The sequence below is a fragment of the Zeugodacus cucurbitae genome, chromosome 6, assembly GCF_028554725.1.
Source record: "Zeugodacus cucurbitae isolate PBARC_wt_2022May chromosome 6, idZeuCucr1.2, whole genome shotgun sequence".
Classification (NCBI taxonomy): Eukaryota; Metazoa; Arthropoda; class Insecta; order Diptera; family Tephritidae; genus Zeugodacus; species Zeugodacus cucurbitae.
In genome coordinates, this window is record NC_071671.1 from 72,855,850 (window position 1) to 72,883,585 (window position 27,736).

At 33.7% G+C, this 27,736-nt stretch overlaps 7 protein-coding genes across 9 annotated transcripts in view; 3 read left to right on the plus strand and 4 right to left on the minus strand.

The window, feature by feature from the left end:
* The window catches only part of LOC105221396 (cyclin-Q), a 61,774-nt gene extending 58,785 nt beyond the window's left edge, over window positions 1–2,989 (plus strand). Inside the window, exons 1-6 of one of the 2 annotated variants that reach the window (XM_011198358.3) lie at window positions 1,000–1,151; window positions 1,656–1,759; window positions 1,855–1,999; window positions 2,057–2,275; window positions 2,336–2,569; window positions 2,631–2,989. In XM_011198358.3, the coding sequence (XP_011196660.2) occupies window positions 1,683–1,759; window positions 1,855–1,999; window positions 2,057–2,275; window positions 2,336–2,569; window positions 2,631–2,726 (771 nt within the window). In that variant the 5' untranslated portion in view covers window positions 1,000–1,151; window positions 1,656–1,682 and the 3' untranslated portion in view covers window positions 2,727–2,989. Of the gene's footprint in view, window positions 1–999; window positions 1,152–1,655; window positions 1,760–1,854; window positions 2,000–2,056; window positions 2,276–2,335; window positions 2,570–2,630 lie in introns of those variants that run through there. The other variant, XM_054233171.1, reaches the window with a different exon arrangement.
* LOC105221395 (U2 snRNP-associated SURP motif-containing protein) lies at window positions 2,945–6,779 on the minus strand. 2 transcript variants are annotated; one of them, XM_011198357.3, is made up of 13 exons: window positions 6,643–6,779; window positions 6,463–6,579; window positions 6,307–6,400; window positions 6,051–6,243; window positions 5,837–5,999; window positions 5,382–5,771; window positions 5,271–5,314; window positions 4,879–5,211; window positions 4,573–4,815; window positions 4,325–4,508; window positions 4,012–4,255; window positions 3,554–3,927; window positions 2,945–3,494 (listed from the first exon to the last, which is right to left on the minus strand). In XM_011198357.3, the coding sequence occupies exons 1-13, from the start codon at window positions 6,646–6,648 to the stop codon at window positions 3,042–3,044; spliced, it is 2,838 nt and encodes a 945-aa protein (XP_011196659.2). In that variant the 5' UTR covers window positions 6,649–6,779; the 3' UTR covers window positions 2,945–3,041. The 2 variants fall into 2 exon arrangements, with proteins under 2 accessions (XP_011196659.2, XP_054089135.1); XM_054233160.1 differs by having other exon boundaries at window positions 4,012–4,508.
* A 361-nt stretch (window positions 6,780–7,140) lies between these two features.
* Window positions 7,141–9,564, plus strand: LOC105221397 (transcription factor grauzone). The gene is made up of 6 exons (XM_011198360.3): window positions 7,141–7,365; window positions 7,428–7,854; window positions 7,923–8,394; window positions 8,460–8,654; window positions 8,720–9,095; window positions 9,158–9,564. The coding sequence occupies exons 1-6, from the start codon at window positions 7,255–7,257 to the stop codon at window positions 9,548–9,550; spliced, it is 1,974 nt and encodes a 657-aa protein (XP_011196662.2). The 5' UTR covers window positions 7,141–7,254; the 3' UTR covers window positions 9,551–9,564.
* A 142-nt stretch (window positions 9,565–9,706) lies between these two features.
* LOC105221399 (vacuolar protein sorting-associated protein 51 homolog) lies at window positions 9,707–19,360 on the minus strand. Its single transcript, XM_029046290.2, has 10 exons — window positions 19,235–19,360; window positions 12,356–12,555; window positions 11,669–12,295; window positions 11,485–11,609; window positions 10,904–11,412; window positions 10,714–10,841; window positions 10,510–10,656; window positions 10,090–10,452; window positions 9,909–10,021; window positions 9,707–9,847 (listed from the first exon to the last, which is right to left on the minus strand). Exons 2-10 carry the CDS (start codon window positions 12,434–12,436, stop codon window positions 9,739–9,741), a joined length of 2,202 nt encoding a protein of 733 aa, XP_028902123.1. The 5' UTR covers window positions 12,437–12,555; window positions 19,235–19,360; the 3' UTR covers window positions 9,707–9,738.
* Window positions 12,851–19,108, plus strand: LOC105221400 (WD repeat-containing protein 35). The gene is made up of 16 exons (XM_011198362.3): window positions 12,851–13,026; window positions 13,082–13,193; window positions 13,263–13,550; window positions 13,775–13,920; window positions 13,984–14,143; window positions 14,226–14,605; window positions 14,661–14,847; window positions 15,632–15,735; window positions 15,816–16,123; window positions 16,193–16,810; window positions 16,875–17,018; window positions 17,566–17,726; window positions 17,788–18,250; window positions 18,319–18,464; window positions 18,523–18,691; window positions 18,779–19,108. The coding sequence occupies exons 1-16, from the start codon at window positions 13,003–13,005 to the stop codon at window positions 18,969–18,971; spliced, it is 3,603 nt and encodes a 1,200-aa protein (XP_011196664.1). The 5' UTR covers window positions 12,851–13,002; the 3' UTR covers window positions 18,972–19,108.
* A 2,280-nt stretch (window positions 19,361–21,640) lies between the features above and the next one.
* LOC128919793 (transcription factor grauzone-like) lies at window positions 21,641–23,158 on the minus strand. The gene is made up of 4 exons (XM_054233529.1): window positions 22,996–23,158; window positions 22,759–22,937; window positions 21,928–22,479; window positions 21,641–21,853 (listed from the first exon to the last, which is right to left on the minus strand). The coding sequence occupies exons 1-4, from the start codon at window positions 23,156–23,158 to the stop codon at window positions 21,641–21,643; spliced, it is 1,107 nt and encodes a 368-aa protein (XP_054089504.1).
* A 1,435-nt stretch (window positions 23,159–24,593) lies between these two features.
* LOC105221402 (transcription factor grauzone) lies at window positions 24,594–26,890 on the minus strand. Its single transcript, XM_011198365.3, has 5 exons — window positions 26,575–26,890; window positions 26,161–26,509; window positions 25,718–26,084; window positions 25,000–25,582; window positions 24,594–24,916 (listed from the first exon to the last, which is right to left on the minus strand). Exons 1-5 carry the CDS (start codon window positions 26,683–26,685, stop codon window positions 24,731–24,733), a joined length of 1,596 nt encoding a protein of 531 aa, XP_011196667.3. The 5' UTR covers window positions 26,686–26,890; the 3' UTR covers window positions 24,594–24,730.
* Between the last annotated feature and the right edge of the window lie 846 nt (window positions 26,891–27,736).

Sequence of the window (27,736 nt, forward strand, 5' to 3'; positions counted from 1 at the left end):
ATATGTACATATGTACATTTAAGTATGCCATTATTTTTAATCTAACGGTTTTATTTATAATTTTGACACAATTTTTTAACAACATTTTGTATATACATACATAGAGTCTATGTACAACAAAATCTCTATATTGTTTTTTTGCATATGTTTTTTTAATATTTTAGAATTTATAATATGGTCCTTCCGGATAAATTATATATGTATGTATATACAATATATATTTATTTATTTTTGAAAAGTGAAGTGGTTCTATAGTGCACATTTGTAAAACACTATTGAAGCTTCTCATATGTATCTCATAAACTGCTTTAAGCAAGTATGGTTTACACTTTCCCACTATGTGTTAAATGTAGAATAAATAAAAAAAACATTTCGTCCTAAAGGGTGTGTACTTGCAACATTTTTTAACACTCGGCATCTTTAATTATGGTTATTGTATATTATGATATTAATTTTATAATTCCAGCCTTAGGAAATGCTTACGTTACGTTATATGGAATAATTTTACTAAAGGCCCGCTTTCCATTACAGGAACAATGCCGACAAAAATATTTCCGATTTACAAAATTGCCGTTAACACATCTATATAAAAATCAATAATGGTAGGCATTGGTACCAAATATATGTGGTTGCCATATCTCGTAGCAAGCATTAAGTAAATGCAGTAATTTTAACTTGGAGTTATTTGTTACTAGTTATTTGTACTAAGAAGACAGTCGATTTGTAACTTTTTCAAAAATAATACAAATGATATTAGAAACAAAATTTTAGATAAGAGAGCAATCAAAACAGCGCTGGCATAAAGAAGCAATAACTACCCGTCAGACTCGACTACGTAATGAAAGAATACACATTTATTTTAACGATATAAAAGCTCGATAGTTAAATCAATAATTAAAATTTTAAACATAACAAAGTTTTATTTCATTAAAAAAATAATTTGCTTTCTGTGTGGTAAATTCGTTTTTATCAATTTTATTTTTTGTGGCATCACTGATCGATAGTTTTTTCCGGTCTCTACTCTCAGATTTACAGTACTTTAAAAAGTTTACTTTTATCTCTGGTTTACTTTTGTTTAGTTTGATAGATAATAACATATTTGTGTGTGATTAAAGTGTTTTTGTTTGTAGTTTATCTCTGATTTCTTGTAGGTAAGTCGAAAACCAAATACAATTACAAATTGTTAATCACATAGGTTTTACAATATTGTTATGCTTAAAACATGGTACTTCGTGAAGATGTTGTTTATGTTGAAATAATGTGGGGTGGTTGGGGAACTTAACAACGTGTATAACTATGACAGCTGTTTAGTATGTAGTTTACCAATTTATATATGAAAATATATATTTTTACTATAAATTTCAATTTTAGATATAATTGAAATTTAAAAAAAATATATAAGTTTCCTGAACAACTCTCTGTAATTTATGACAAATGCATTAACTATTAATTTAAACAGTTTGTAGGTGACATACACGAACAAAAAACGAAATTACCCGTTTGCTTTCATTAGGGTCAAATAACCAGTTTCAATTCAATTGTCATATAGCATAACATATAACTAATACAAAGGCTTATTAGAAAGTAATGCATTAACAATACAAAAAATTATGAATATTGAACTTTAAAATAACTAAATTTCCATTTTTACGTAGGACTAAAATTATAAATTGAAGACAATAATGAAGAACTTATTGGACGTGATGACAATTCAAAAGCGGTCTGAAGCCAATAAATGCGAAATAAAAGCAGATTATCGGTAAAGATGTACATAGATAAAGATGTGCATTTGAAATTTCTCAGACGAGTAAATATTTACTTACCAATATGTATTACTTATTGTAATCATTGCAGCAAAGTTGATAAGCCTGGTGTTGTGCCACGTTTCCTATTTGAATGCGCTATTAAACTACAAATTAAGCCACTGACCTCAGCAAGTGCAGCTATAATTTTCCATCGTTTCTTTAAAGAAGTATCGAGCACCGATTATGATGAATATGTAAATTGAAAATTGAAAAATAAAAAATGTTTCTAAAAGTTTGTGTTTTCTCCACAGCTTATTGCTGCTTCCGCATTATACTTAGCAGGAAAAATTAAGGACGATCCTGTCAAAATTCGTGATGTTATTAATGTTACACATAATACTTTGAATCGTGGAGTTCCACCACTAGAATTGGGAGATGAATATTGGTCAATACGCGATGCCATAGTCCAGGCCGAGTTGCTACTCGCTCGCACTTTAAAGTTTGATTTGAATATTGAACATCCACACAAGGTACTACTACTGTACCTCCATATACTCCGTATAAACGATTAAATATAATTTTCTCAACAGTATTTGCTTTACTATATGAAAACGCTACAATCTTGGTTAGGTCCTACTATTTGGTCATCAGTACCGATAGCAAAGTCAGCAGCCTCTTTTCTTCAAGATTTCCATCACAGCTCGAAAATCCTTAACCACAAACAATCGCATGTTGCTATATGCTGTTTATCTTTGGCATTGCAATCGTATGGTGTCCAGGTCCCACTTGCCGATGAATCTGATGAAGCTTCCATGTGGTATACGGTGAGCTTAACTACAAGATATTGATTTTACAATGTATAACGTTTTAACTTCTTCGTTTCAGCCATTTGTAAGTGATTTAACAAAAGAAAAACACTGGGAAATAATTGAAGATATAATAGAGACTTATAAGCAAGAAAGCGATATTAATTCCGTTTAAATGAAATTCTATACTGAATTTATTTCTTATAAGCGTAGATACCTACGTTCAAGTAATATGTAAAACTTGTGATAAGGAAATTTTTCAAGCTATAAAAGTGGCTATGGTTTATTTCTGCCTTGTATTTTAGTTCATATTCATTGAAACCGAATTCCTTAGAGATTTAAAACATACCTGCATACTGATCATATTTATTTATGTATCTCGATAATAATATGTTAGTTTGATTAAATAAATTTTTATTATTTTTAAAATTGCTTAATTATTGAAAATGTTTATTTTTCATACATTTATGATGTACTCTCTCCTTTCAATTCAATGCTTATGCCGGGTTTTGTGCTTTTCGCTACGATATTCACGTTCTCTATCATCACGTTTAGTTGAACGCGAAGACGAATAGCCCGGCGAAGGCGATTTGCGGGAACGTGGTGAATTTTCATATCGAACAGATTTTGATATATACGTTGTGCGTTCAATATATCGTTTTGGCGAGTCTGAAAGGGAACGTGAACGATTTCTTTTTGATTTTGTGCTGCGCGTACTAGTAGAGTTTGGTGATCCCTCACGTCGTGTAACTAGTGGAGAACGTGACCGTTTACAACTTGTACGCGCTGGAGACGATCGTGAACTGCTGCTATTATATTGTACTGTTGATGGCGAATGCTTAAGACGACGAGCTCTTCTGCTAGAGCTATCTGGAGATTCACTTCCTCGACGATTATCTTTTATATTCATGTAAGATAACGGTGAATCTGTTACATCAGTATCCTATAAGAAATATCAAAATATTATATTTGTCCACGTTTAAAGCTTTTCGGTCTACTAACCCTTTTAAGTAGCTTGTGCCTAAAGTATTCCACTTGTTCACTTATAGTCCAGCCTGATTTTAGTTGTCTCATGCCAGCTTCCAACTCATCTTGATATTGCATTGTTTTCACTTCAATTTCACGTAATTTTGTACGTTTATCTTCGTCATAATGATGTGCAACATTATTGCTTAACTGTTCATCGTCACTAGAGTCGTAAAACTTTGGTGGTTGTGGTGGATCCAGAGTATCCCATTTGCTAGTTGTGATTGCCTGAGCTTCAACCTGTTCGGGATCAACTGTTTCCCACTTCGACGGTATGAATGCACCGCTCTTGGCATTTGATGAATCACAAGATAATTTTTCCAAAGGTATACCATCAATGTCATCGTCCACTATGAATTAGCAACAAAATAATAAAACAAGTTCCAACAAATCAAATTTATAATATAATATAATATTTCTGATTTTGAATTTACATGGTACTCCATCGATATCGTCATCTTCTTCAATGTCAGCACCACGTCTTGTGGGTGTGCTTTTTTGTATCGACATTGCTTCTGGTAAGCCACGCATCAGAGCGCTTTTCAACAAAGCTGCACCATCCAGTGGTATACCATCTAAGTCCTCATCGTCCTTTTCATCACCTGACAAGGGAGCACCATCAATATCATCGTGCACTTCTTCTATTGCTTCCTCTATTGGAGGTGGTGACGATGCGATCTTCATATATAAAATACATATTGTACATAAATAAATATTTACTATTGTAATTAACATGTTTTTTTTTACCTGTTTTCCCAAAAATACACTTTTAAGTTTTGCCAAAAATTCCTTTGGATATATTGTCCATTCTTCCCAAACACGTATTACATTAATAACACGCGACTTTAAGCCTTCAGCTTTTAGCCGACTCTCCATTGAATTGAAAAAGTTGTGCATATTTTCAAATACTTCCATTAAATGTTTTTCAATGCTGAAAGAGTTGTATGATTATTATTAAATACTGCGATTAAATTTTCAATGCCATATATATTTACGCTTTTCTGAAAAAGGAAGCATTCGAAACTTTCACAGTACAATTATGCAATAAATCGGAGACGAGGTAGAGACGAGCAATTTTTTTTGATACTAATGTGTCTGGATTGGACAGTGATTCGGCAATGCACTCACAAATTTCATCTGCAGCATCAGCGTGTTCTATGCAAAATATCATTGCATCACCAATGCGCGTACGCTCCGGTGTTATGTGGCGCAAAAGGTCTTCTAAGCGATCGCGTTGGCTAAAATGAAAAGTGAATAGCTATTAATGAATACAAAACACTTCAATACTAATGATTACATACGCATTTGAAAGTGCACCTTTGTGCACAACGGTGGCATCTGGATCAATGACAAGTTCATCTGGCATACCCATCGTATAAAAGTTTGCTATCGGTGGCTTCCAAATAGGACCTCCTTTAAACATCCGGAATTCCTTTTCGTTCCATTCTGAGGGTGTATCTCCTTGCAATAATGAAAATAGTTTCCATCGATAATATATATGCGCAGGACTTTCGTTATCGAATAAAAACGAGAATAATGGATTTTCCATTTCGCGACTCATTATCAGAGCTTCAAACATAGGACCTTCACGTATCACAAATTCAATCATACGATGTATAATATTGAGAACCGCTCTAAAATGTAATATGAACGATTTATATATATTTTAATTAACAAGTTTATTAACACTTACTTTTCTGTAGGTATGAGTACTTTCACAACAGATTTATATAGTATCTGAATATATTAGAAAAACGTTTATGAAGGGAAATAACATTATTTTGAAATAATCATAATATATTACCTTTTCCATATTTTCCTTCTCTTCTTCTGTAGTGTATTCTTTGTAGTTTATTCTTGGTATATTTTGAACTTCTGTAGGTGGGGGTTGGGCGTTAAATGGTAGACCAGATGGGGGTGGTGGTAACGTAAGTTCCAAAAGTGTGGGTGGTATAAAAATTGGTTGGTTCATAATTGGTACGGATTTACCCCAACCTAGGCGCATTTCATATCCCATTATGTATCGACCATTCAGAGTTCTTAGAGCTCTTTCGGCGTCTTTACGACTCATATAAGCAACGAATCCACAATTACGTCCTCTTTGTTTTTCTTCTTCGGAACGTGGCCACATAATTTTTATGCTTGCAAGAGGCCCATAACGTCCAAAAATTTCCATTAGCTGTTGTTCTGAAATCTAATGTGATGTATGTAAAAAAAAGGATATTTATTTACCGATATACTCATAAAACGCAATAGCACCTTGGGACTGAGATTGCCTAGATAGAGATTAGTGGTATTTGGGTCGCCAGTATCGAATGAACCCGATTCGCGGGATTCGGGTGCACTTTCAACGATCTGTTGAGCTACTGCCTGACCCGCAAGATGTTTGTATTTGTGACGCTCTTCACGTTCCTCTTGTATTCTAAAAGATGGTATATATTTCATGCAGTACGGATAATTTTTTCAAACTTACTGTCTTAATTCTTCTTTAAACAATTCCAAATTGCTTTTCTTCTTCTCTTGACTTTTCTTTTTTATCGGAACTGCATCTTTTTTCAAGTCCGATGCAAGCATTTTAGCGTATTCTTGTGCCTTTTCTGCTGCGCTTTTTTCATCCAACTTTGATCCTGGTTTATATAATTTACCCTTCTCACGGCTGTCTTCACCTTCACAAATAATATTTTACGAATTCAAATTTAATGTAAGTAAAAAAAAATTATTCAACTTACGTCTTGATCCCGCATCATAAGTACCGGCCTTTACCCATACTTTAGATGAGGCACTGGGAGCTTCTTGAAATGTTTCAACGAATTCTTTGAAAACCTGATACATATAAAAAAATTAGTAGACGAAACCATTTTTATTTAAATAAATAAGTTGATTACATGTGCCGCGGCTGCCTCATCTTCTTTCTTTTTCTGTTCTTCAATTTCCTTTTTAGACAGGGTGCGTTTGCCCATATTCCCAACGGCAAACGCTTCAAGTTTCTTTTCACTAATACGCTGGCAATAAAATTTATATAATATTTTACTAAAGACATTACTGAATATCACATTTTTATTTACCTTCATATTTAGTGGACATATAAAGCAAAATTATACAAAAACAGAACCAAGAAAAAATTGTCCATAAGAAGTCAAACTAATTGTTCTTCTTCTTTAATATTAAAACATCGATTAAATCCTTTAGAAATGGGATTATCTTATCGATAAGAAGTGTATTTTTCTTTGCATATTAAGCTCATTATTTAATAATTTTTTGGATAGATAAATAAAAATACAAGTTAACCAACAATTAAAATTGTTATTACTTGGTTTGGATAAAGAGGGTAAATAATGATTTATCCTAAATTTGTTTACCGGTGTGATTAAATAATATAATATATTTAGATAATATTGAATATGTTTTGTTAAAATCTATTAAGTTAGAATATGCTCTCCATTTTTCGAAATTGGGATTATGCTTAAAACAAATACAACAACTTGCAAATTTAAATTTTTTTTAAATAAACATTTCATTTACTATTAATTAACAAATGGTGGTAACACTTTCCAATTGTTTTTTTTTTATTTTTGTTTATGGCTGGTTGTGATTTGTACTTGCTTTTTTACTAGTTGCCAATGTGTTATTTATCAAACTTCAATATTTATCCCAAACGATTATAAAACGTATATAAAATGATTTGTAGGTTGTGCCTGAAGCATATTAAAGATGTAATTAATATTTTTGATGAGATAGGCATTGAGTTGAATGTGGCTGCCGTACTTGCTAAGTACTTCTGGTTCGAGGTAGCTTATCCAAACATCGCCTTCATAATATGTTATTTTTTTTATAAAATGCTTATTTTTAGCCAAGGAGTGATGATCCGATATCTACTGCAATATGCAATTCGTGTTGGATTAGCGTTTCCAATTTCAATGAATTTTACTTGGGCGTGGAAGAAGCTCATAGGCTATTGACTGAACGATTTTCATTAAATACGGATTTAGAGCCCAATTGTCGTAAGAGGCGTAATTATTCAATAACCGAGGATAAAGATGTCAACGAATGGTTGGATCAAAATTTGTCAACTGCAATTCCCACAAATTATTTCAATAATGATGAAAAAATAGAAAGCAATAAAAAAAATGACTTTTTGCCCGAAAAGCTAACTGCGAAAGGGTTAGATCTGGAATCGAAAGAATTAAAAAGTGAACAGTCCATAAATGATGATGAGCCTTATATAAATAGCGAATCATTTATGGAAGAAGTAATGGGCATCGTAGAAGAAAGCGAAGGTAATATATTTTATACATATATATTCTATTGCATAGTAATTTTTAATCTTTATATATAAAACAATTAGATGCACTTGCTTTACCGACAGAACGGCAGTTACGCTCCACCCGCTCTAAAACAAAAAATATTTCTCAGCAGAACAAAAGTTCTTTAGACTCCGAATCGAAAATAATTGGCAATGAATGCCAAAAAGCGGAACTTGGTAATAGTAAACGACGGGGTCGACCACCTAAAATTAAAAGTGAAACAAGGGATAAAAAAGGGAAAACGAAATCTAAAATGTTTACAAATGAAGGTGATGATTCGCAACAAGAAAGTTATGAGGAACGGATGCGTCAAATCGATGAAAAAATCGCACAATGCATACGTTTAGTGTGTGATATCTGTGCAACAGAACAACAAACATTTTCTCAATTAAGAAAACATATGGAGAAAATTCACCAATGTAAAGGGTACGCAACTTGCTGTAATAAAAAATTCAATAAACGTGCGCTACTGGTAGGTCACATTGAAAAACACATAAATCCGGATTGTTATAGGTAGTCTTAAATGTAAACCAAATTGAAATGTAGTATTTTGAGTAGTAAAATTTATCTCTGTCCAGATGTGAATCATGCGACAAAACGTTTGCCGACAAACAATGTATGCGTAATCATTTCTTGATCAAACATCAGCCGGAAGAAGAAAAGCAATATCAATGTGAACACTGTCCGAAACGGTTTGCACGGCCCTATATCTTAGAACAACATCGTCTTATTCATGAAGAACGTAGTCACATATGCGATGTCTGTAAAAGAGGGTAAATATAGTTCATGTATCGTATTTAATTTCAAGTACATATATAACTTTTAATTTGCCCCAAAGATTTGCATCAGCCAACATGCTCAGTACACATATGAAAACAATGCATTCGAGTTATGGAGCCACTATGTGTGATGTTTGTGCAAAGGTCATAAGAGGACGCACAGCCTTTGCACGACATCAATTGGAACACTCAGGCATTGTTTTGCCGAAGGTTCAATGTGAAAAATGTGGTTCATGGCATAAAGATAAATACAGCTTGCAGAAACATAAGCGACGTCATAACGACGATGGAACATTACACGTTTGTAGTATTTGCGGAAAAGTGGCACCAAATCGCAGTGCGCTGCTCAGTCATCAACGTTATGTTCACAAATCTGAACGCGTTTTCGAGTGCAGTGTTTGCAAGAAGGCTTTCAAAAAGGCCATATCTTTGAAGGTATTTTGTAATATATATACTATAATCACAATGGCTTAAACATATATGTATATCTTTTATAGGAACATATGACCATGCATACAGGCGAAGTTTTATATAGTTGCCCACACTGTCCTAAAACATTTAATTCCAATGCAAATATGCACTCTCATCGGAAAAAAATGCATCCTAAAGAGTTTGAAGAGACCCGCAAACAACGACGTGAAAATGCTGCGAAACCTGATGTTTATATCGATAATATAGAGAAAGCAAGCGAAACACAAACTCCAAAAGGACAAACTGTGTCTGAAGTAGATATAAGCAGTGATGATGATTCTATGCCACAAGTAATAATGATTAAATCAGACGACGGAAGAGAAACACACAACATTTTAGTAACCACAGAAGGTTTCAGTGATAACGAGGGAGATGCTAATAATGCTAACGATGAGAGTATAGTTTTTACAATAAATTAGCATATTATTTGAAATTTAATGTTTATTTTATATTAAATACAAATCTCTTCGATTGTATTTATATCCATATTTAGGCTAGCATATTAACGAGATAGATATTTCTAATAATTAGTGATTAAAATATATTATTATTATTATTAGATATTTATTATAATTTTGTTTTATGTGATGAACTTGAAAAGATATTACTAACCGCGCTCGCATATTATTTCCACCGCATTCGGTTCCATAAGTATGGACTCTAAACATCGATGAACAGCGGAACCGAGTATCTCATCAAGCAGAAAATTCACGAGACTGAAATATGTGTAAAAAATATATTCAATGGAATTAATACTGAATAATCTACCATACTAACTTCTCATCAGTAACGAATCGCCAAAGATTCATTTGCAGGTAATGCGTATCCACTTGTACCTGTTGCAAGCCAAACTTACTGAATGTTCTAAGGCGTATGCACTCCAGAAGTGTCTAAATTACACATATGAATAATAGCATAGAATTACTTTGAAGCCGGCGAGCGAATCAAACAAATTTACCTTTAAACCAATCTTTATAATACCAGTCACAATGGATACTTTTGAGAAATCAACATTAGTAAATATGTCAATGCGTTCCGAAAATAATCGATGTATATTCGAGACATAACTAGATTCTAATTGTGATGGCGTATAATTCGACCAATTTGAACGATACTGTTGCTTAGTTGTTGTCAATGTGCTAAAATGGGTTTTTCGACTTGAATCACTGCTTGCCGTCGTCCTAATGCCAGCTTCATAAAGACTAGCTACAACAGTTTCAATGGAACCAAGCTCCTCTACAACCCGTTTCATTACGGCCCGCACTGAGCGAGGTTCGAGGCAATTTAGCCAATCACGAGTTTCTACGCTTTTTCTTAGCATCTGAAATTGTTATTGTTGTAAATTTGATTCATGTATACTCTTGCAGTATTGAAATACCTGCGAAATATTTGTTCCCTGTAAACGCACATATCCATCAAGTAGAGTTTGGGCGGTTTCTCGCATTTCCGCGCAAATTTCTGTTTCATGAGTTAATACCGCACTATTTTCTGAATCAATTTCATATAAGTCATCAACCAATGTTATCTAAAATATAAAGAAAAATTAGTATTTTCTTGTAAACAGTATAAATTTTGAATTTACCAAAATATGCACACCATTCTGCTCCATTTCAAGACATGTTTTTGATAATACCAATAGAAGATTTGGAGGACTTGGACTTGAAAATTCAGCAAAAGAACACATCACTTTAGAAATATGACGCATGAATCCTGATAAATGTGATATACAGCATATATTAAAAATTAAGTGCAAATGTATTGACAATATTTACCAATCAATAAACTCTCCCGTATACCTTCAACGCATAGACCTCCTTTGTATTCAGCTTTAATATTAAATGACCAATCTGTCTGCAGAAATACCAATAAATCTTGCAGCACCCCTTTTACCTTTTCCACCATAGACATATACAAATTAGTAATTAATTCATTTAAATTTGCACCATTATTATTGTCACTTTTTGCCGAAACCAGCGCCAGTCGTACAGAGCTAAGGCTATCGGAGAAGTGATCTTTTAAGACTTTAGAATGTGCTTCACAAAGTTGATGTGCTGCGGCAATTATGATATCTATGGTATTACGTTGTATTTCCAATCCACGACAAATATTGCGCATAGCCAAAAGGCGCCGATGGAGGCGATCAAGACCACGGAGCATTATTTGGGTGTCACCGAAGCCTATGTCTGACTCAACACGATCATGAACAAGTGCCAAGTATTTGTCAACATTTTGATTAAGAAATACGTTTAATTGACGCAAGGTATTCTCTTGAAAATCATCGCTAAAATATATACATATTTATTTACAATTTTGTAGGAACTTTAAAAAAACATATGTAAATCACAACTCTTACCTTTCTTTGTCATAGTTTTTTGCTACAAACATATCAAAATATGAAGTAACGACTATTGTCAGGTCATTGAGAAATCCTTCTATGCCCATATCAACAAATTCAATCATGTCACGTTCAGTTTGATCCTAATTACATAAATAGTTTTAACATATTTATATGAACTTTGAAATAATGTTACAAATACCTGTAAAAGTACGATTTGTTCGTGCAAACGTTTTGAAGCGCAAGTCAGCATTTCGTTCGCCAAATCTGCAGGTTTTTCATCTAACTGCAATAATAACTCTCCAATCTCACTTAATGATTGAGCTGAATTACTCGCCATTTGGAAATCGATTCTCAAGCGTCCCTTCAAGTCGTGTAATATTGTCACACAATCCCTTTGAATACCATCGAATGAAGGTTGTCGACCATATTGGGCAAACACTTTTTGTGCATGTAAATAGTCTTGCACAGCTTGAGTGTAATTGTGTTCTTCTATCAGGCCCTTCAACTTAGCTGGTAGTGAGGATAAAAATTGTAAACGCTTAAGTAGAGAGTGTTTTTCAGATAGACGACACAGTTGTGAACGAGTCCCTTGTAATGTGTCTGTAATTTGATCACTAAATGATGTTATAGAATTCATTTTATTGCGCAATAAATTCATATCTGATTCCATTTGCTTGAAATCGTTTTTCATTTTTCGTATAGTATCTGTTGCCGATATGAATTTATTATAGTTTTCATAGACGAGTGTCTGCATATCGGAATGTAGTGTTTGAGTATCCTTTATTACAGCAGTCTCAGTGTCCATAATTTGCTTTAAGGTACAATCCTGTAAAACTCCACAAATTTTAAAAACATTATTTTAATAAATAATTGTGTACATCTTTACCTTCAATAACTTTTCCAAATATTTTTCAGAATTAAATGCCGAGCTATCCATGTCGTATGGATTACTACCACTTTCCGTCATCTTGGAGGTATTTGCAATCAAAAATCAATGTTGTTGTTTTGGATAAGCGATACACTCGTTAAAAGAATAATTTGAATTACAATATTTCTTGCTCAAGAAGTATGGTTTAAGTATTTATTCTATGAAAATGAAAATGTTTAATGTACAATTATAAAATGTTTATGCATCAGCTGTTCAAGTTCAGTGCAGCAAGTGCTGCCAGATTTTGTATTAGTTGTTGTTGTACCATTCTAAATATTTTGCTGACTTGAATTAATAAATAAATATTAAATGTGAAAATGTCATAGAAATTCTATACATTTTGTATAAGAATTTAGACAATGTCGAAAAAGCGGAAAAATGTAAAGATTTCATTAGACTGTCGAAACAGTTTTAGTATCACTGTAAACCCTCAGTAGAGTACATCAAACAACAAACAAAAACAACACTTGGTAAACACAACAAACATAAAATAGACATATCACAGTCGTAGTCGCTATGGGAACGAGTTTTAACATATTTTATTTGGGATATGAACATTGTACAATTAAATCAAACGAAAGCAAAGAAAACTAATACTCAACATCATGTTTGTATATTTAAGTAAAAAGGTTTGCATTTTTCAATTCGTACATATTCTTTGTAAAACACTAATAAAACATCTAGATTGCCATACCAAACAATGTAAAATTGAATTGCATAGCTTGGAATAAGGAGCATGGGTACATAGCTGTCGCTGGTTCTGAGGGCCTACTTAAGGTGTTGAAACTAGAGCAAGGTAGTATACTATAGTCTTTTTTATTAATTTAAATCCAAAAACTAATTTATTGTTGCTCCATTTATTTAGCATCCAGTGGGCCAAATAAGGGGAATCTAGCTGCCGTATCAAACTTGTCCATGAATCAAACACTGGACGGGCATAAGGAAGGGGTTAAAGTGGTCACTTGGAATGAGACGCAGCAGAAATTGACTTCTTCGGATCTGGATGGAGTCATTATGGTTTGGATGATCTATAAAGGTTCTTGGTACGAAGAGATGACTAATGATCGCAAAAAATCCACCGTTAATAGTATGAGTTGGACATCTGATGGTGCCAAAATATGCATAGTGTATGAAGATGGGGCCATTATTGTAGGTAAGTACCAATATTGGGATGAATGAATGTGTGAAAATTCTATGTATCAGGAACTGGAGGTTCGTTCTTAATTTTTTAATTTACATCGTATCGCAAGTCTTTATAGATACATTGCTCATGTAAAAATCGAAAGAACATTCATCCATTTATTACATTCAGGTTCTTTGCTAACTATCTCCGATTTCTTCAGTTTTCATACATAAATATATGTTGCATACTTTAAGGCTCAGTGGATGGAAATCGTATATGGGGCAAGGAACTAAAGAATACACATTTAACTAGTGTGCAATGGAGTCCGGATAATCGCTTGATTTTATTTGGTTTAGCTAATGGTGAATGTCATCTATATGACAACCAAGGAAATTTTGCGGTCGGTATTTAAATATTATTTATCATACATGGTCATACTAATGGCATTTCATCCCGAAAACAGATGAAGCTAAATATACAATGCGTCTCGCTCAGTCCAAATAGAAACTTTAGAATTTCGGCACTTTGTTGGTACAGCGGAAGAGCACCATCCAACAGACCAGTTCTAGCGATTTGTTTTGAGACGTGCAAATTGCAAATTATGCGTAATGAAATCGATGACGGTAAGTACTTTTTTTTAATTGTATGCTTTAAGAGACCGCTAATTTATTTGAAATATGTGTTTATGTATATGCATTCATCTAGCCCCAGTTATCATCGATACTGGCATGCGAAATATAGACGCGGAGTGGAATCAAGACGGTTCTGTACTATCTGTTTGTGGAACTCTTATAGATTACAGTACTTCGAAGGAATCAAATCAAGTAAACTTTTACTCGCCATTCGGACAGTTGATACGCATTCTGAAGGTTCCAGGAAATGAGATCTCTTCCCTTTCATGGGAAGGAAAATCTTTACGTATTGCAATGGCTGTAGATTCATTCATATATTTTGCAAATATACGTCCCGATTATATGTGGTGCTATTTTGAAAAAACTGTTGTTTTCCTAAACAAAAACAATACTAATCATATTCGTAATTCAACGACGAATGTTATCACATTCTGGAATACACTTTCTAATCAGGTGTCGTATTCATATAATGAATAATTGCAATATAGTCTATAATAAAGTTTTTCAGAGTTTTCTAAAGGAAGTCGAACCTGCATTGGGGATGGCTGCTTGCAGCGAGTATTGCGTTTTAGCTGTAGAATGCTTAAATAGTAATATGAAGGAAAATATTATTACTGATGCTAAAAATCAAAATCAGAATGACGATAAATGCTATCAGTTAATGTTGTGCAATTCTATTGGAACTACTGTGGACTGTAAGTACACAATTGATAGTCTCAAAATATATGGTAATTGACTATTACTCATGTTGAGTTGCTCTTATAAGTTACAAGTCGCCCAGCATTGCATGCAATGAGCTTAATTCTACTACTCCGCGGAATAATAACAACTAAACATTTGATTATTCAAAAATATATTTTTGTCGCAATTTTTCGACTTTCATCATATATTTACATTTACATTTACATATTTTCGGCATTTGACACAGTGCTGATATTTCAAGAAATCGACTATTATACAATCGGCTATATTAATCGCCGACTATTATACAAAGACAGTTGAACTTCCATTACTCGAACTTCTATAACTCGAAGCTCTCCATAACACGAACTCTTGAATTCCCAATAGAAGTTTAATTTTACACAAATTACCTTCTGTAACTCGGAAGTGTCTATAACTCGAAGTTTTTTTTTTTGGATTATGGTGATTCGAGTTAGGGCAGTTGAACTGTATATCAATTCATATCTCCTCCTTATTTTCCTCCTCTAACCAGTCTAATTCAACCAACAAATTAAGGACCTGTTCACTATTCATATAAATTTTATAAAAAGTTTTGTCAAAGCCACACCTATGCCGTTTGTTATACAGCCATTAAAATTATCTCGTTATATTAACTTGTTAATTTACTTAAATTTTTTAATAAATATTAATAATTGTAAGAAAGTCATAAAGGCAGATAATACATTTCGGACGGTTGTTCTTACACTTTTGAAAGAATTCTCTTTATTCATGTGTTTAAATTTTCGTCTGATTTGGCAGCTAAATACACTGATATGAAACCAAATTTCATTGGCATTAATTCTGGACATGTAACAATAGCCTCTTTTGATGAAGTACTCATTTGGCATTACAACACTCCCAAGGTGAGTCTCAACTTTGTAATTTAAAAGAGTACCAATGTATATATATATATTTTTTTTTATTGATTCATACACATACTTAGAGCGCAGCGAATTTGCATGGGGCGAAGGGACGTAAAGAGAATCGGTTTCATATAGATGATACGCCAACTGGCGTCGAAATGGCAAAAGATTTAGTAATTGCTACAGGTGGAGCAAGTGGTGATAGAAAAGCCTATAAGCAACATGTTAACATAGATCCCATATGTGCACTCGCTATGTCCGAGAAAATATTGTTGGTGGCACGTTCCTCGGGCATTATAAATGAGTATAGTGTACCGAATGTAGCACTGCGAAATCGTCATAAGATCAATGCAACACCTCATAAATTGGCTATTAATTGCAATTCTAGGTATCTGAATCCCTTCACAGTCATTAAGTTTGTTAAATATAATTAAATATTGTAAAACCACTTTTCTAGTCGTGCGGCCGTTATAGATGATGTTGGTGTTATGACGTTGCTAGATTTAGAGGATGATCGTCAATCACAGGTGAATTTTAATCGAGTTGAACGAAAGGATGTTTGGGCTGTTTGTTGGGCCAAGGATAATCCTTTATTACTCGCATTAATGGAGAAGACACGCATGTATGTATTTCGTGGCAATGATCCCGAAGAACCTATTTCTTGTTCCGGTTATATATGTGCTTTTGAAGATTTGGAGATCACTAGTGTTCTGCTTGATGACATAATTAGTGGCGATGAGACTCAAAATTCTGTTAATCATATTATACAGTTGCGAGTTAAATCGTTGCGTGACACCGATGATCTGCTGCAACATGTGGGCTTAGAAGACGCGAAGCAATTCATTGAAGATAATCCACACCCACGCTTATGGCGTTTGTTGGCTGAGGCGGCATTAAAGAAACTCGAATTAGGAACCGCTGAAAATGCATTTGTTCGCTGCGCTAATTATCAGGGGATTCAATTAATAAAACGTATGCGAAATATCACAACGCCCATGCTACAAAAAGCTGAAGTGGCCGCTTTCTATGGTGAGTTCGAGGAAGCTGAAAAATTATATATGGATGCTGATAGAAGGTAAGTACATAAAAAATCATAATTTTTGATTTTCGACTAAAACAATAACAATATTTGGAAACAGAGATTTGGCCATCAATCTGCGCATTACTCTATGCGACTGGTTTCGTGCCGTTCAACTCTATCGTATGGGTTCGGGTGTGTCCGACCAACAAATGGAAATCGCTTGGCGTGAAATTGGCAATCATTTTGCAAGTTTACGTTCATGGTAAGAAAAATATTAACAGTAAAAGAATTTGATATCATTGTTTATATAAGGAAGTTAGGAGAAAGTATTGACTACTTTCGCATATTTTTGATTTCAAAAAACGATTAGATGTAATGCGCTTATTAGCATCGGAATTTATCACATATTGGAAAGAGTCCAATATACATACATATGTATAATGTGAAAATTCGACCGAAATGACGGAAATCCTCTTATTCTGTAAATGGAAAAGATATGAACCGATTTCGAGTATTTTTGGAAGAGATCACTACATTTAATTAATGCTATTGTGCTTCAGAACTTTGTTATTGTTACAGTGTCAGAGAACAATAATTTTGAGGAATACTGTACTGTTGACAGTCCTTGGCTGGATAAAAATCCGTATATGACCGCCGTGGAAACTAGCGATGTGTTTCAGTATCTCAAATGAGACTAATAAATTAAAGTCAATTTAACCCGTTAGGTGATTAGAGTAATTAAAACTCCTTATAATCTCTGTTCAAAATGTTGTAAGTTACAAGTAATATCTTTACCCAACTGTTCACAGGGAGAGCGCAAAAGAATACTATGAAAAATCACATCACTTAGAAGGTTTAATGGATGCTCTTTACCATCTTGAGAGATTTGATGAGTTGGATCAATGCATTGATAAATTACCTGAGAAAAGTCCATTGTTAGCAAAAATAGCCGAAATGTTGGCTTCAGTTGGTAAACAACATTGATAGATCATATTAAAATTATGAAATAATTTAACTTGATTCACTTGCAGGAATGTGCACAGAGGCAGTCAAGGCGTACTTAAAAATGGGCGATCCTAAATCGGCGGTAAATGCTTGTGTTAATCTTCGACAATGGGGAGAGGCGGTACAACTTGCTCGAAAATTCGATATGCCACAAATTGGAGAATTGCTATGCAAGCATGCAACACAGCTTATCAAAGAAGATCGTCTACCTGAAGCAATCGAACTTCAAAAGAAAGCCGGATTCTATTTGGAAGCCGCGCGTTTGTTGGGTAAACTGGCTCAACGAGAAGCGGAGAAAGATACCAGTATGTTACGTATTAAGAAGCTCTATATTCTGGCTGGATTATTATCCGAGGAACATCTAAAATCGTTGAGTACAGCTGAATTGAGTTACAAAGTTGATAGAAATTCTATATTGGACACGATGAGTCCAGAGGACGCACATGTCGTTGAACATATGTGGCATGCGGCGGAAGCTTATCACTTTATGTAATTATAAGCAGATATAAGTGGTCGGATATATTCAATATTCTATTGAATTAATTAATTTTCTCTAGGATGTTGGCACAGCGTCAGTTACGTTTTGGTATTGCACACAGTGCGGTAGTTACTGCATTGCGCTTGTGCGATTACGATGATATTTTGCCGGCAGAAGATGTATATAATATACTCGCACTTTCCTGCTGTGCAGATCGATCCTTTGGTGGGTACTCAGAATTTTGGTCTTATAAATAATATATTCAAAGAGACACTTTCATTAGGAACATGCGTCAAGGCTTTTACAAAGTTAGAAGGTTTGGAGAATATTCCGGAGTGTAGAGTCCATGAGTATAAACAGCTTGCGGAAAGTATTTTTTCCAAGTATACCACTGAAGATACCAAAAATGAAACGGTTAAATGTTACGCATGCAATTCGCCGGTGCCCGATAGGTTAGCTTGAGATCTGTAGCTTCATGATATGTTCATAGCTATGTATGTATGTATATACTAAAACTAATATATTTTCTTATTTTTTAGTTTGCCGGTCTGTACAGTTTGTGGCGCTCGTTTTCCAGCATGTGTGTCTTCAGGCAAACCTATCACTCAACCCACAAGCAATATTTGGATTTGTGGCATCTGTCACCATTGTGCTGCTCCAGTTGAAATCTCACGCCATCATACCTGTCCTCTCTGTCATAGTTTGATAATTTCAATGACGCTTGAAATTTAATATAAAGTTCAGACGGTCATAACAAGTATATATTCACTTAACCTGTAGGAATAGGGACATTTATATTACTGATTGCTTGCCTTGAAAGAAGCGGGCGATGATTTCTTATTTAAATTATATTTATCACAGTAAAGAGATTTATCGTGTTCTCAATGTATTATTTATTTTAATTATAGCGTATTTTTTTTCTTTTAATAGCAATATTAGCTAGCCTTATATGAAGTGTATGCAAAATTTACCGTATCCAAATTTCGAATACTTACATTTTCGTACATATATGTAAATGATTTGTTGTTCGTTAGTCTCGCTAAAAGCCGAGAATGGCAGAACCGATTTGGGTAATTTTAGTTTTGAAATTTTGAAGGTTGTCGTTGTTGCTTTGTTAAGAAATTTTTGGAAGTTTTAGTGAAATATTTTGATAATTGTATTTGATTTGAATTAATAAGGATTTAGGCAACTATACGATTTCAAAATGCATTGCGTTGGCTCTCGCATCTACTGGAATTGCTGCAACGCTACTAGAAGTTGGAAGAGCGGTACATTCGGCACTGAAACTTCCGTTAAACATGCAAATTAATGAAACACCTGTTTGCAACGCAATCGGCTATGGCAAAAGTGTTGAAGAATTGTAAACTGAAGAGATGTGTTCAATTCTCTAGAAGCACTTGACAGAACAATGGAAGTTCTGTGGAATAATAATCGCTGCTTTGGTGGCATAATGCTCCTGTTATTTTTGGCAAACACTTCCGTTATTTCGAAATTCGAAACAGCGGCGGATGAATTGAACACATGTATCAAATCATCGTATTTGTGGCGGTACGTGAAAACCATACGATTGACTATGAATATGCGATTGTACTTGCAACAGTATAGAACCGCAGAAGAACTGCTAAGGATTGGAAATGGGCAAATTCCGGTTGATACTTCCAATGGTTTGATATCAATTCCAAATGCCATTTGTTAATTCACTTCAACGAAAGATGAACTTATCGCGAATGTTTATCCGAGCATTTTCCAAAATTATCCTAACTACGATAGGTTGAGTGGACGCGCAATTTTAGCTGTCAAAAATACCGATGTTTAAGTCATAACTACACGATTCATGTCAAATTCCCTGAGATTTGTGTTGGAAATGAAGACAAAGCGGTGAATTATCCTATTCAATTTCTAAAGCCTTTGGATTTGCCTGGCATTCCGCCGCACCATTTGTGTCTCAAAGTTGGATCTGTCATTACTATGCTTCGCTATCTTCATGCGCCGAAACTGTGTAATTTAATCCGACTGATTGTGACGCAGCCATCGAATAATGTGTGGTATGTGAGTTGGAAAACCATAATCTCTGTACATTTACGCACCAGTACAGAAAACAAAAATTGTTGATTATCAAGCTGCGTTACGTTGAAAAAATTTAGAAAAATTGCAAATAAATATTTTCAACACAATATAAATTCCACTTTGTTTTCTTTTCAAAACAAATAATTTCGCACAGGGCAACGTCTGCGGAGTCAGCTAGTAAATATGTATATATGTGTTATATTAAAATTCCCAAGCGAAACCGACTCGTTTTCAAAATGATCGTGTTCAAACATATCGTCTTGCACTACTTATTTTATATGTTTTATTATTGAATGATTTGTTGGAAAAAACACTGTTTAGGAAACATTCTTTCAGCTGAAATAAAGTAGACATAGATGATGGCAACATCCGTAATTGAAAAAACATAAGTTCAAAATATGACCTCTGTGAATTTTGATTGTGTTTAAAAATAAAAAAAGTACTAATGAGGTAATTGTGATAGTAGGCATGTTTTACCAATTATAAAAATTTATTGAATAAATATGAATTATATATGTACATTTGTATATAGTATTGCAAATGATAAACAATGAATGAATTTCAGAACCAAATATGCTTCCCTTATCATTAATTTACGATGCATACACAAAACAAAAACACTTTTTCGCTTATTCATCAATTTTCGGCATATTGTTCTGGTACATACATATACTGTTGAACTCCCATAACTCGAACTTCTATAACTTGAAAGAAATAGCATTTGGAAGTCAAATTTCATACAAATGTCCTTCCATAAATCGAACGAAAAACGTGTATATACTTTTAATTTTTTTGCAAAGCATTGACGATATTCAAAAATTTATGGAAACTGATTTCGAATTATGGATGAGAAATATTAATATAAATATACCTTCAAATTTTACTATTACAGATTATATTGAGGTGAACAATGAGATTTGCTCAGCCAGATAAATAAAATATGATTTTATTGTAGAACCGAACATTTCAGACCCAACGAATATGACTTCTAGCGCCATGGAAAACGATGAGGATTCTGAAGAAAAAATTATTCAACCGCCATCCATAAAATATGTAGCGCAATCATTTGTAAATTTAAATTCTTATACGAATGTAAATAGAACTGACGATTACTACAAAGCACTAAACAGATTAAAATCTCGTTTCATAAAGAGCATAAGCAGAAAGCTGTATGCGAATTAAATAAATAAAACTATGTACAAATCTACACAACATTTCGACGAATTTTATGTTTTAAATAAAACTTATATAACTTGAATTTTTTTGTAGATTATTGAGACTCGTGTTAGGGAAGTTCAATTGTACATTCAATGAAGATACACTATGATTATGTATTAATTGTTACATAATGTATACGAATTTGGTTTATTTTTCTGTTGCTCACTTAATAACTGCCGAGAATTTCCATTATTTGTTTTTTTCCAATTTTCCCACTCTAGGGGATGCATTTTCTTTTTATGCGAATGCATATTTGCATTGGAATTTGAAGTACGCGTACAGAATGGACATTTGTAAAGGATTTCACCAGTATGTTGCGCCATATGTTCCTGAAAATAGGTACATACATATATAAATGGTAATTCTTGTGCGTTGAAACAGCAAATTAAACAAAAACTTTTACCCGCAAATAAATCGCTCGCTTAAACGTTTTTTTGCATTCCTCACAGGTGAATACGACATTCGAATGGACACGGTATTTATGTCTGGTTAATGCATCTTGATTTTTACACTCCCGTCCGCATGTATCACACGTAACCGCTTTTTGATCTTTGGAATGTAGTCTTCGTATATGTCGTCGAAGATTATCCTCATCCTTAAGCCAACGGTCACAACCTTCTAATGTGCACTTTACCTTCGGACCACCATCATCGAAATGTGACCGTACATGTTTTTCAAATGAGGCTTTATCCCGTATCTCTTTGGCACACACATGACAAACATTGGTTGGTCGACGATGTCGCATGCATATGTGAATTTTTAAAAGATCATTACTTGCAAATCGACTATTAGGACATTGGTCACAAACGAATACACGCTCGTTCTGTGGCACATGCGAGTTTTTATGAATTTCCAACTTCTTTTGACAAGGGAATCTTTTAGGACATTGATCACAATGGTAATTTAGTTCCTCCTCTGGTGCATGTGCAGTTATCATATGGCGGGAGAGTGTTGACTGTTCCGCAAAATTTTTTTTGCAGTCTTTACACCTTTAACGAAATTGTAATTAAACACTATAATATTCACGTCTTTAATTAATATACTTAAAAAATTCCGGATTGTCATGTTTATACGCATGACGTACAATTTCAAGGCGGTGAAATAATTTCTTATTACAACATCTTACGTATGATTTCATTTTTGGATGCTGTTTTCGGAAGTGTTTTCGAATTGAAGAATAGTCAGTGCTGATAAAAGTGCACAACTCGCATATCATTGGAATGTATTTTTTCACCATTTCATCATCTTCTGAATTTGATTTAATACTTGATCGACCTTTCACCTTTTCTGGACAATCTTTTTTTTTTGACGATTCATCTCTTTCAGCTTTACGCTTCATTCTTTTAGAAGTCATTAATTGGCGTGTAACGTATTTTTGATTCTTTCGCATTTCCGTATTTGTTGGATTTATATCTTTGAAATGTAAATTAATATGTATTCATACATAGTATATGCAGATACCTTATATTACCTGTATTCTCAGGGGAATTAGTTACATTACCCTCAAATTCATCATGTTTCTCGATATTCTCGAAAATGTTATCATTTTTTATATCGTGGGAGCTTAGTTCACTAAAAGGATTCTGCAATTCCGCCTCTATATCCGTTGTTCCGTTGCTACTCGCAGAGGGCATTTCTAGCTCGCAAAATTGGTTTATCATCTCTCTCGAGATATCTGTAGATTGTTTGGCTTTGGAATTGGTCTTTTCATCGGGTTCTTCTTTAATATTTAAGTCAGGATCAACAAATTCTATGTCCATTAATTCACTTAGGGGTTCTTTTTTTATACTGTCATCTGTAAGAGCAGAATGTGCTTGTTCTACCGTCTTATAAAATTGATGGAAGTCGTTTAATTTCAGCCAGCACGGAGAACAAATAGCTGCGGACCTGTCATCATCAGGATGAAGCTAAACAATGTATGTAGTATCAATGCAAGCAATTTTTATTCATTGAATACCTTCAACCAAAAGTGTCGCCTGATAATGTCAGCAATACCCAATGCGAGACCATCCGTTTTAAATATGCTTAGCAAACTATCGGAATATTTTACACAAAGTGTGCAGACCATGATAAAAATTAAATTAAATCCAAGAAGCACACATTAAATCTTATCACAAAGAATAATAAACGATGAATAAGAAAGTAGTGAAGCTCCCAATTTTCACCACCAGAACAATCTTTGCACAATAACTATAGCCGGAGTTTATATTCACCAAAATGGGTTGCGCATTATAAAAAATTGCATGAATATTGAATGCTACTATTTACAATTATCGGCAGTAGAACTTAGTATTAGGAATTAAATAAATTTATGTACCAATTCAAGAGTTCGAGTTATGGGGAACTTCAAGTTAGGGAAGTTTGAGTTATGGAAGAAAATTTGTATCAAATTTGATTTCTAAATGCTATTGCCAATACAAAAATTCGAGTTATGGAGATCTTCGACTTATAGAAGTTCCACTGTATTTAGGTGTATATTTTTTATGCAGCACTCGTGTTTGGAGGGGACCAGCGAGTTGCTCGTGTGAACTCAATTGGCAACTCGAAAAGAGAAGTTTCTTAAAATAAGTAACATATGTTTTATTATTGCTTTGTGTCTGAGGTGAATATCATGGTAAAAATAGATAACAATATAAAGTTTTATTACTCTTATATTGGTAATAATGTCGGTTCTTTGAGCATCATTACAACATTTCACAAAATTTTATGAATAAGTAAATGCAACCGTTTTCGACAAAAAGTTTGTTAGTTAGATGTCACAAGAAACTCACCCTCATATAACATTTGTCAACTCAAGAACGCTCGCAGTTTTGCTACTCTGTTATACCCGGCAAAGAGCAAAAAAAGGTAATATCTTTGTGTACACCAGTTGAAAGTAGTATTACACACAACAAAAAAAAGTAATATAATTTGTTCTTCCACAATTTCTCACTTCTACATATGACAAAACTGCCTTCTAAGGATTGAAAATAAGAATCAACTTCTGTGTTAGTAAAATTGTTTTTAACATATTATACATTTATTAGTTACAGCAAATATTGTTCTATTGCAAAGGAAATTGAAAATTTATTCCGATATGTAAAGTTGTATTTATTTTATTTATTTATAAATATAAGAAATTTAACGAAACTGATTATAGAATTGGACATTTTAACTTTAACTATTAAGAACATAGCATAATACGTCTCTATGTATTACGTTTCGTCTTATAAAGTGCTCTGTTGTTTACTTATCAACTGCTGCGAACTCCCTTGTTTCGTTTTACGCCAAACGTCCCATTCAATAGGGTGCATTTTTTTCTTGTGCGAGTGCATATTAGCATTCGAATTGAAGGTTCGAGTACAGAATGGACACTTGTAGAGACTTTCACCAGTATGCTGAGCCATATGTTCCTGAAAATCATGTGGGTATTAATTTTATTTACTACCTCTGTCTAAATAAATCTCTAAATATACAAAATAATATTCTTGCTTACCCTCAAAGTAATGGCTTTTTTGAAGGTTTTATTACACTCCTCACATGTGAAAACTTCATTTGAGTGCACATAAAGTTTATGACTTCGTAGTGCACGGCGGTTTTTACAAACGCGACTACATTCGTCACATTTAAAAACCAGTCCCTCGTCATTATGTCGACGCATATGCTGCCGCAAATTTTCTTCATCCTTCAACCATCGATCACAATCGGGGCGTGGACATTTAACACGAGGACCGCTGTCTTCGAAATGTAAACGAACATGCTTTTCAAATGATGCTTTATCCCGTATTTCTTTAGCGCACACATGACATACGTTTGTTGCTCGACGATGACGCATGCTAATGTGAATTTTCAATAAATGATTGCTAGCGAATCGACTGTTTGGACATTGATCGCATACGAAAGAACGTTTATCCATTGGTACATGTGAAGGCCGATGCAACTCTAATAAATGTTTCCGTGAAAACCTTTTGGGACATTGGTCACAGGCGAAATTGAGTTCTTCCTCTGGCGCATGGGTGGCAATCTTATGAGACCTTAGTGTGTACCGATCGGAAAAAACTTTTTGACAATCCTGACATCTGAAAAATTATATATTTTAAAATATGCATTTAAATGTTGTTTCATGAAAAATAGCAACGATAGTTAATTAAGTTATTTAATTATATTACCAATCCCGAAGGATATCAAGACCAAATAAACAAAATTAGTCGTACTTAAAAAACTCAGGATCTTCATGCTTATACGCGTGTTGTACTACTTTAAATCGTTTATTTAGTTTTTTGTTGCAACAACGAATGTAGGGTTTAATCAGAGGATGTTGCAAACGAAAGTGTTTAGCCATTGCCGTGAAGTCCTCTCCTACAAATGTACAAAGTTCACAACCCATGGGAATGTGCTTTTTAACCATAGCATCGTCTTGCGGCGTTGATGTAATAACTTTCTGACGTTTTGGTTTTTCCTGCTCATCATCATCATCATCATCTTCACTATCTTCGTCATCTTCATCTATTTCATTTTTGGACACTTTTTTTTTACATTGTTTCTTTCGCACATATTTCCGTTTTTGTCTCGGTGTTTTTTCTAAATGAAAAATAATCGTATATTAATATCAAATTACTCTTATTTTTTCTGAAATCATTCAAGTTTGCTAACTGACCTTCCGATTTTTTTACCACATTTGATTCTTCTTTAATCTTTTCGTCTCTTATTTCACCTTCTTCTGAATCCTCATTCATACCCTGATCCAATTCTGCTTCATATAATGGATTAACTTCTTCTTCAACTTTCTCATTTGTGCGCAAATAGTCTAGACATTCTTCCTTAATTTGTACAGATTGTTCAATAAAATCCTGATCAATTGCCACAGTTACGGTTTCATGTTTTACGTAGGTATCACTCAGAGACGAATGCGCTTGTTCTATTGTCAAATAAAATTGATGAAAATCGCTGACTTTTAACCAACAAATTCGACATATCACCGTTGAAATGGTATCATTGGGCAGGGGCTAAATAATTCAATCCAAATAACAATTAAAAAATATGTTTATATAAAATTGTTGGCGATAAACACCTGGAACCAGAAGTGTCGTTTCAATATATCCGCTATTTCCAATTGTTCGCCATTAACGTCAAATATTTCCAAACAGCAATCAGAATATTTTAAACATAGTCGACACACCATCCTGTGAAGTCAAATCTTTCGCCCAATTTTGTTTCCACAAAGAATGCAATTTTGTTATTCCAAAATAAAAAAAAATCGAGTAAGTGGCGTTGCCACCCTCCCAATCAAGGTTAAATAAAGGAAATAAAGTTTACGCCATCAAACTATGTAGCATTGGGATTTAACAGAAAATTTAAGAAAATGTACGTTTGTTATTTATTTTTCCTGTAATTAAATGTAAAATGTAAGTTAGTATATCTGTAATACTGAAATATTGGTTGATCAATCAGCCATTTATGTATGTATATGCAGGCCGCTCTGCAAATAGAAACGTTCTCGATAACGATGGGCGATTATTAAATGGGTATTCAACAAAATATAGTTGGAATTTTTTTTTATCTTGCTTTAAAGTTATACATTTACAAACCCTATTTTTAAGCAGAAGGACATTCTATGAGTTTAAAAAATACATACATTAAAGATTTGGGTCTAATTATTGAATCCGCAGCGATTCAATTCGATTACGACGATAAAGATTTTCGATGGTAAATGTGCATGCAATCATTGATTCCGTCGATAAACTGCTTTAACACAAAGTGAGAACGAAAGAATGAAAACTGTTTTATCAACCTTTATCGATTCTTCCAAAAATTATTTAATTCGCCTGAGCCTCTTTGAGAAAATTCTATCGCTATTTCGAGGGGCCATTTTATATCGCTTTTAAACATGTTTAATTTATTTTTGTTAGTCTGTTTTTGTCTCTTGGCTCTAAAATAACCATTTAAAACATAAGTTAGTCCGTCATCAGTAATTATTTACACAAAAACTTCCAAATGGTTTATTTCTTTAACATTTCCGCAAATCATTCACCAACGAATAAATTCCGAACAAAATTTTCGATTTTGCGGATTCAATGATTTCGTAATTAGCGACATCTATTAGCGCCGGATTCAATGATTAGGCCCATTAAGTTCTTTTAGATTTTGTATGAAGATAAAAGGGTTCGAAATTAACGAAATAATGAATAAAGCATGGATTTTGAAATATGATAGACTTAACCAAAACGACTATT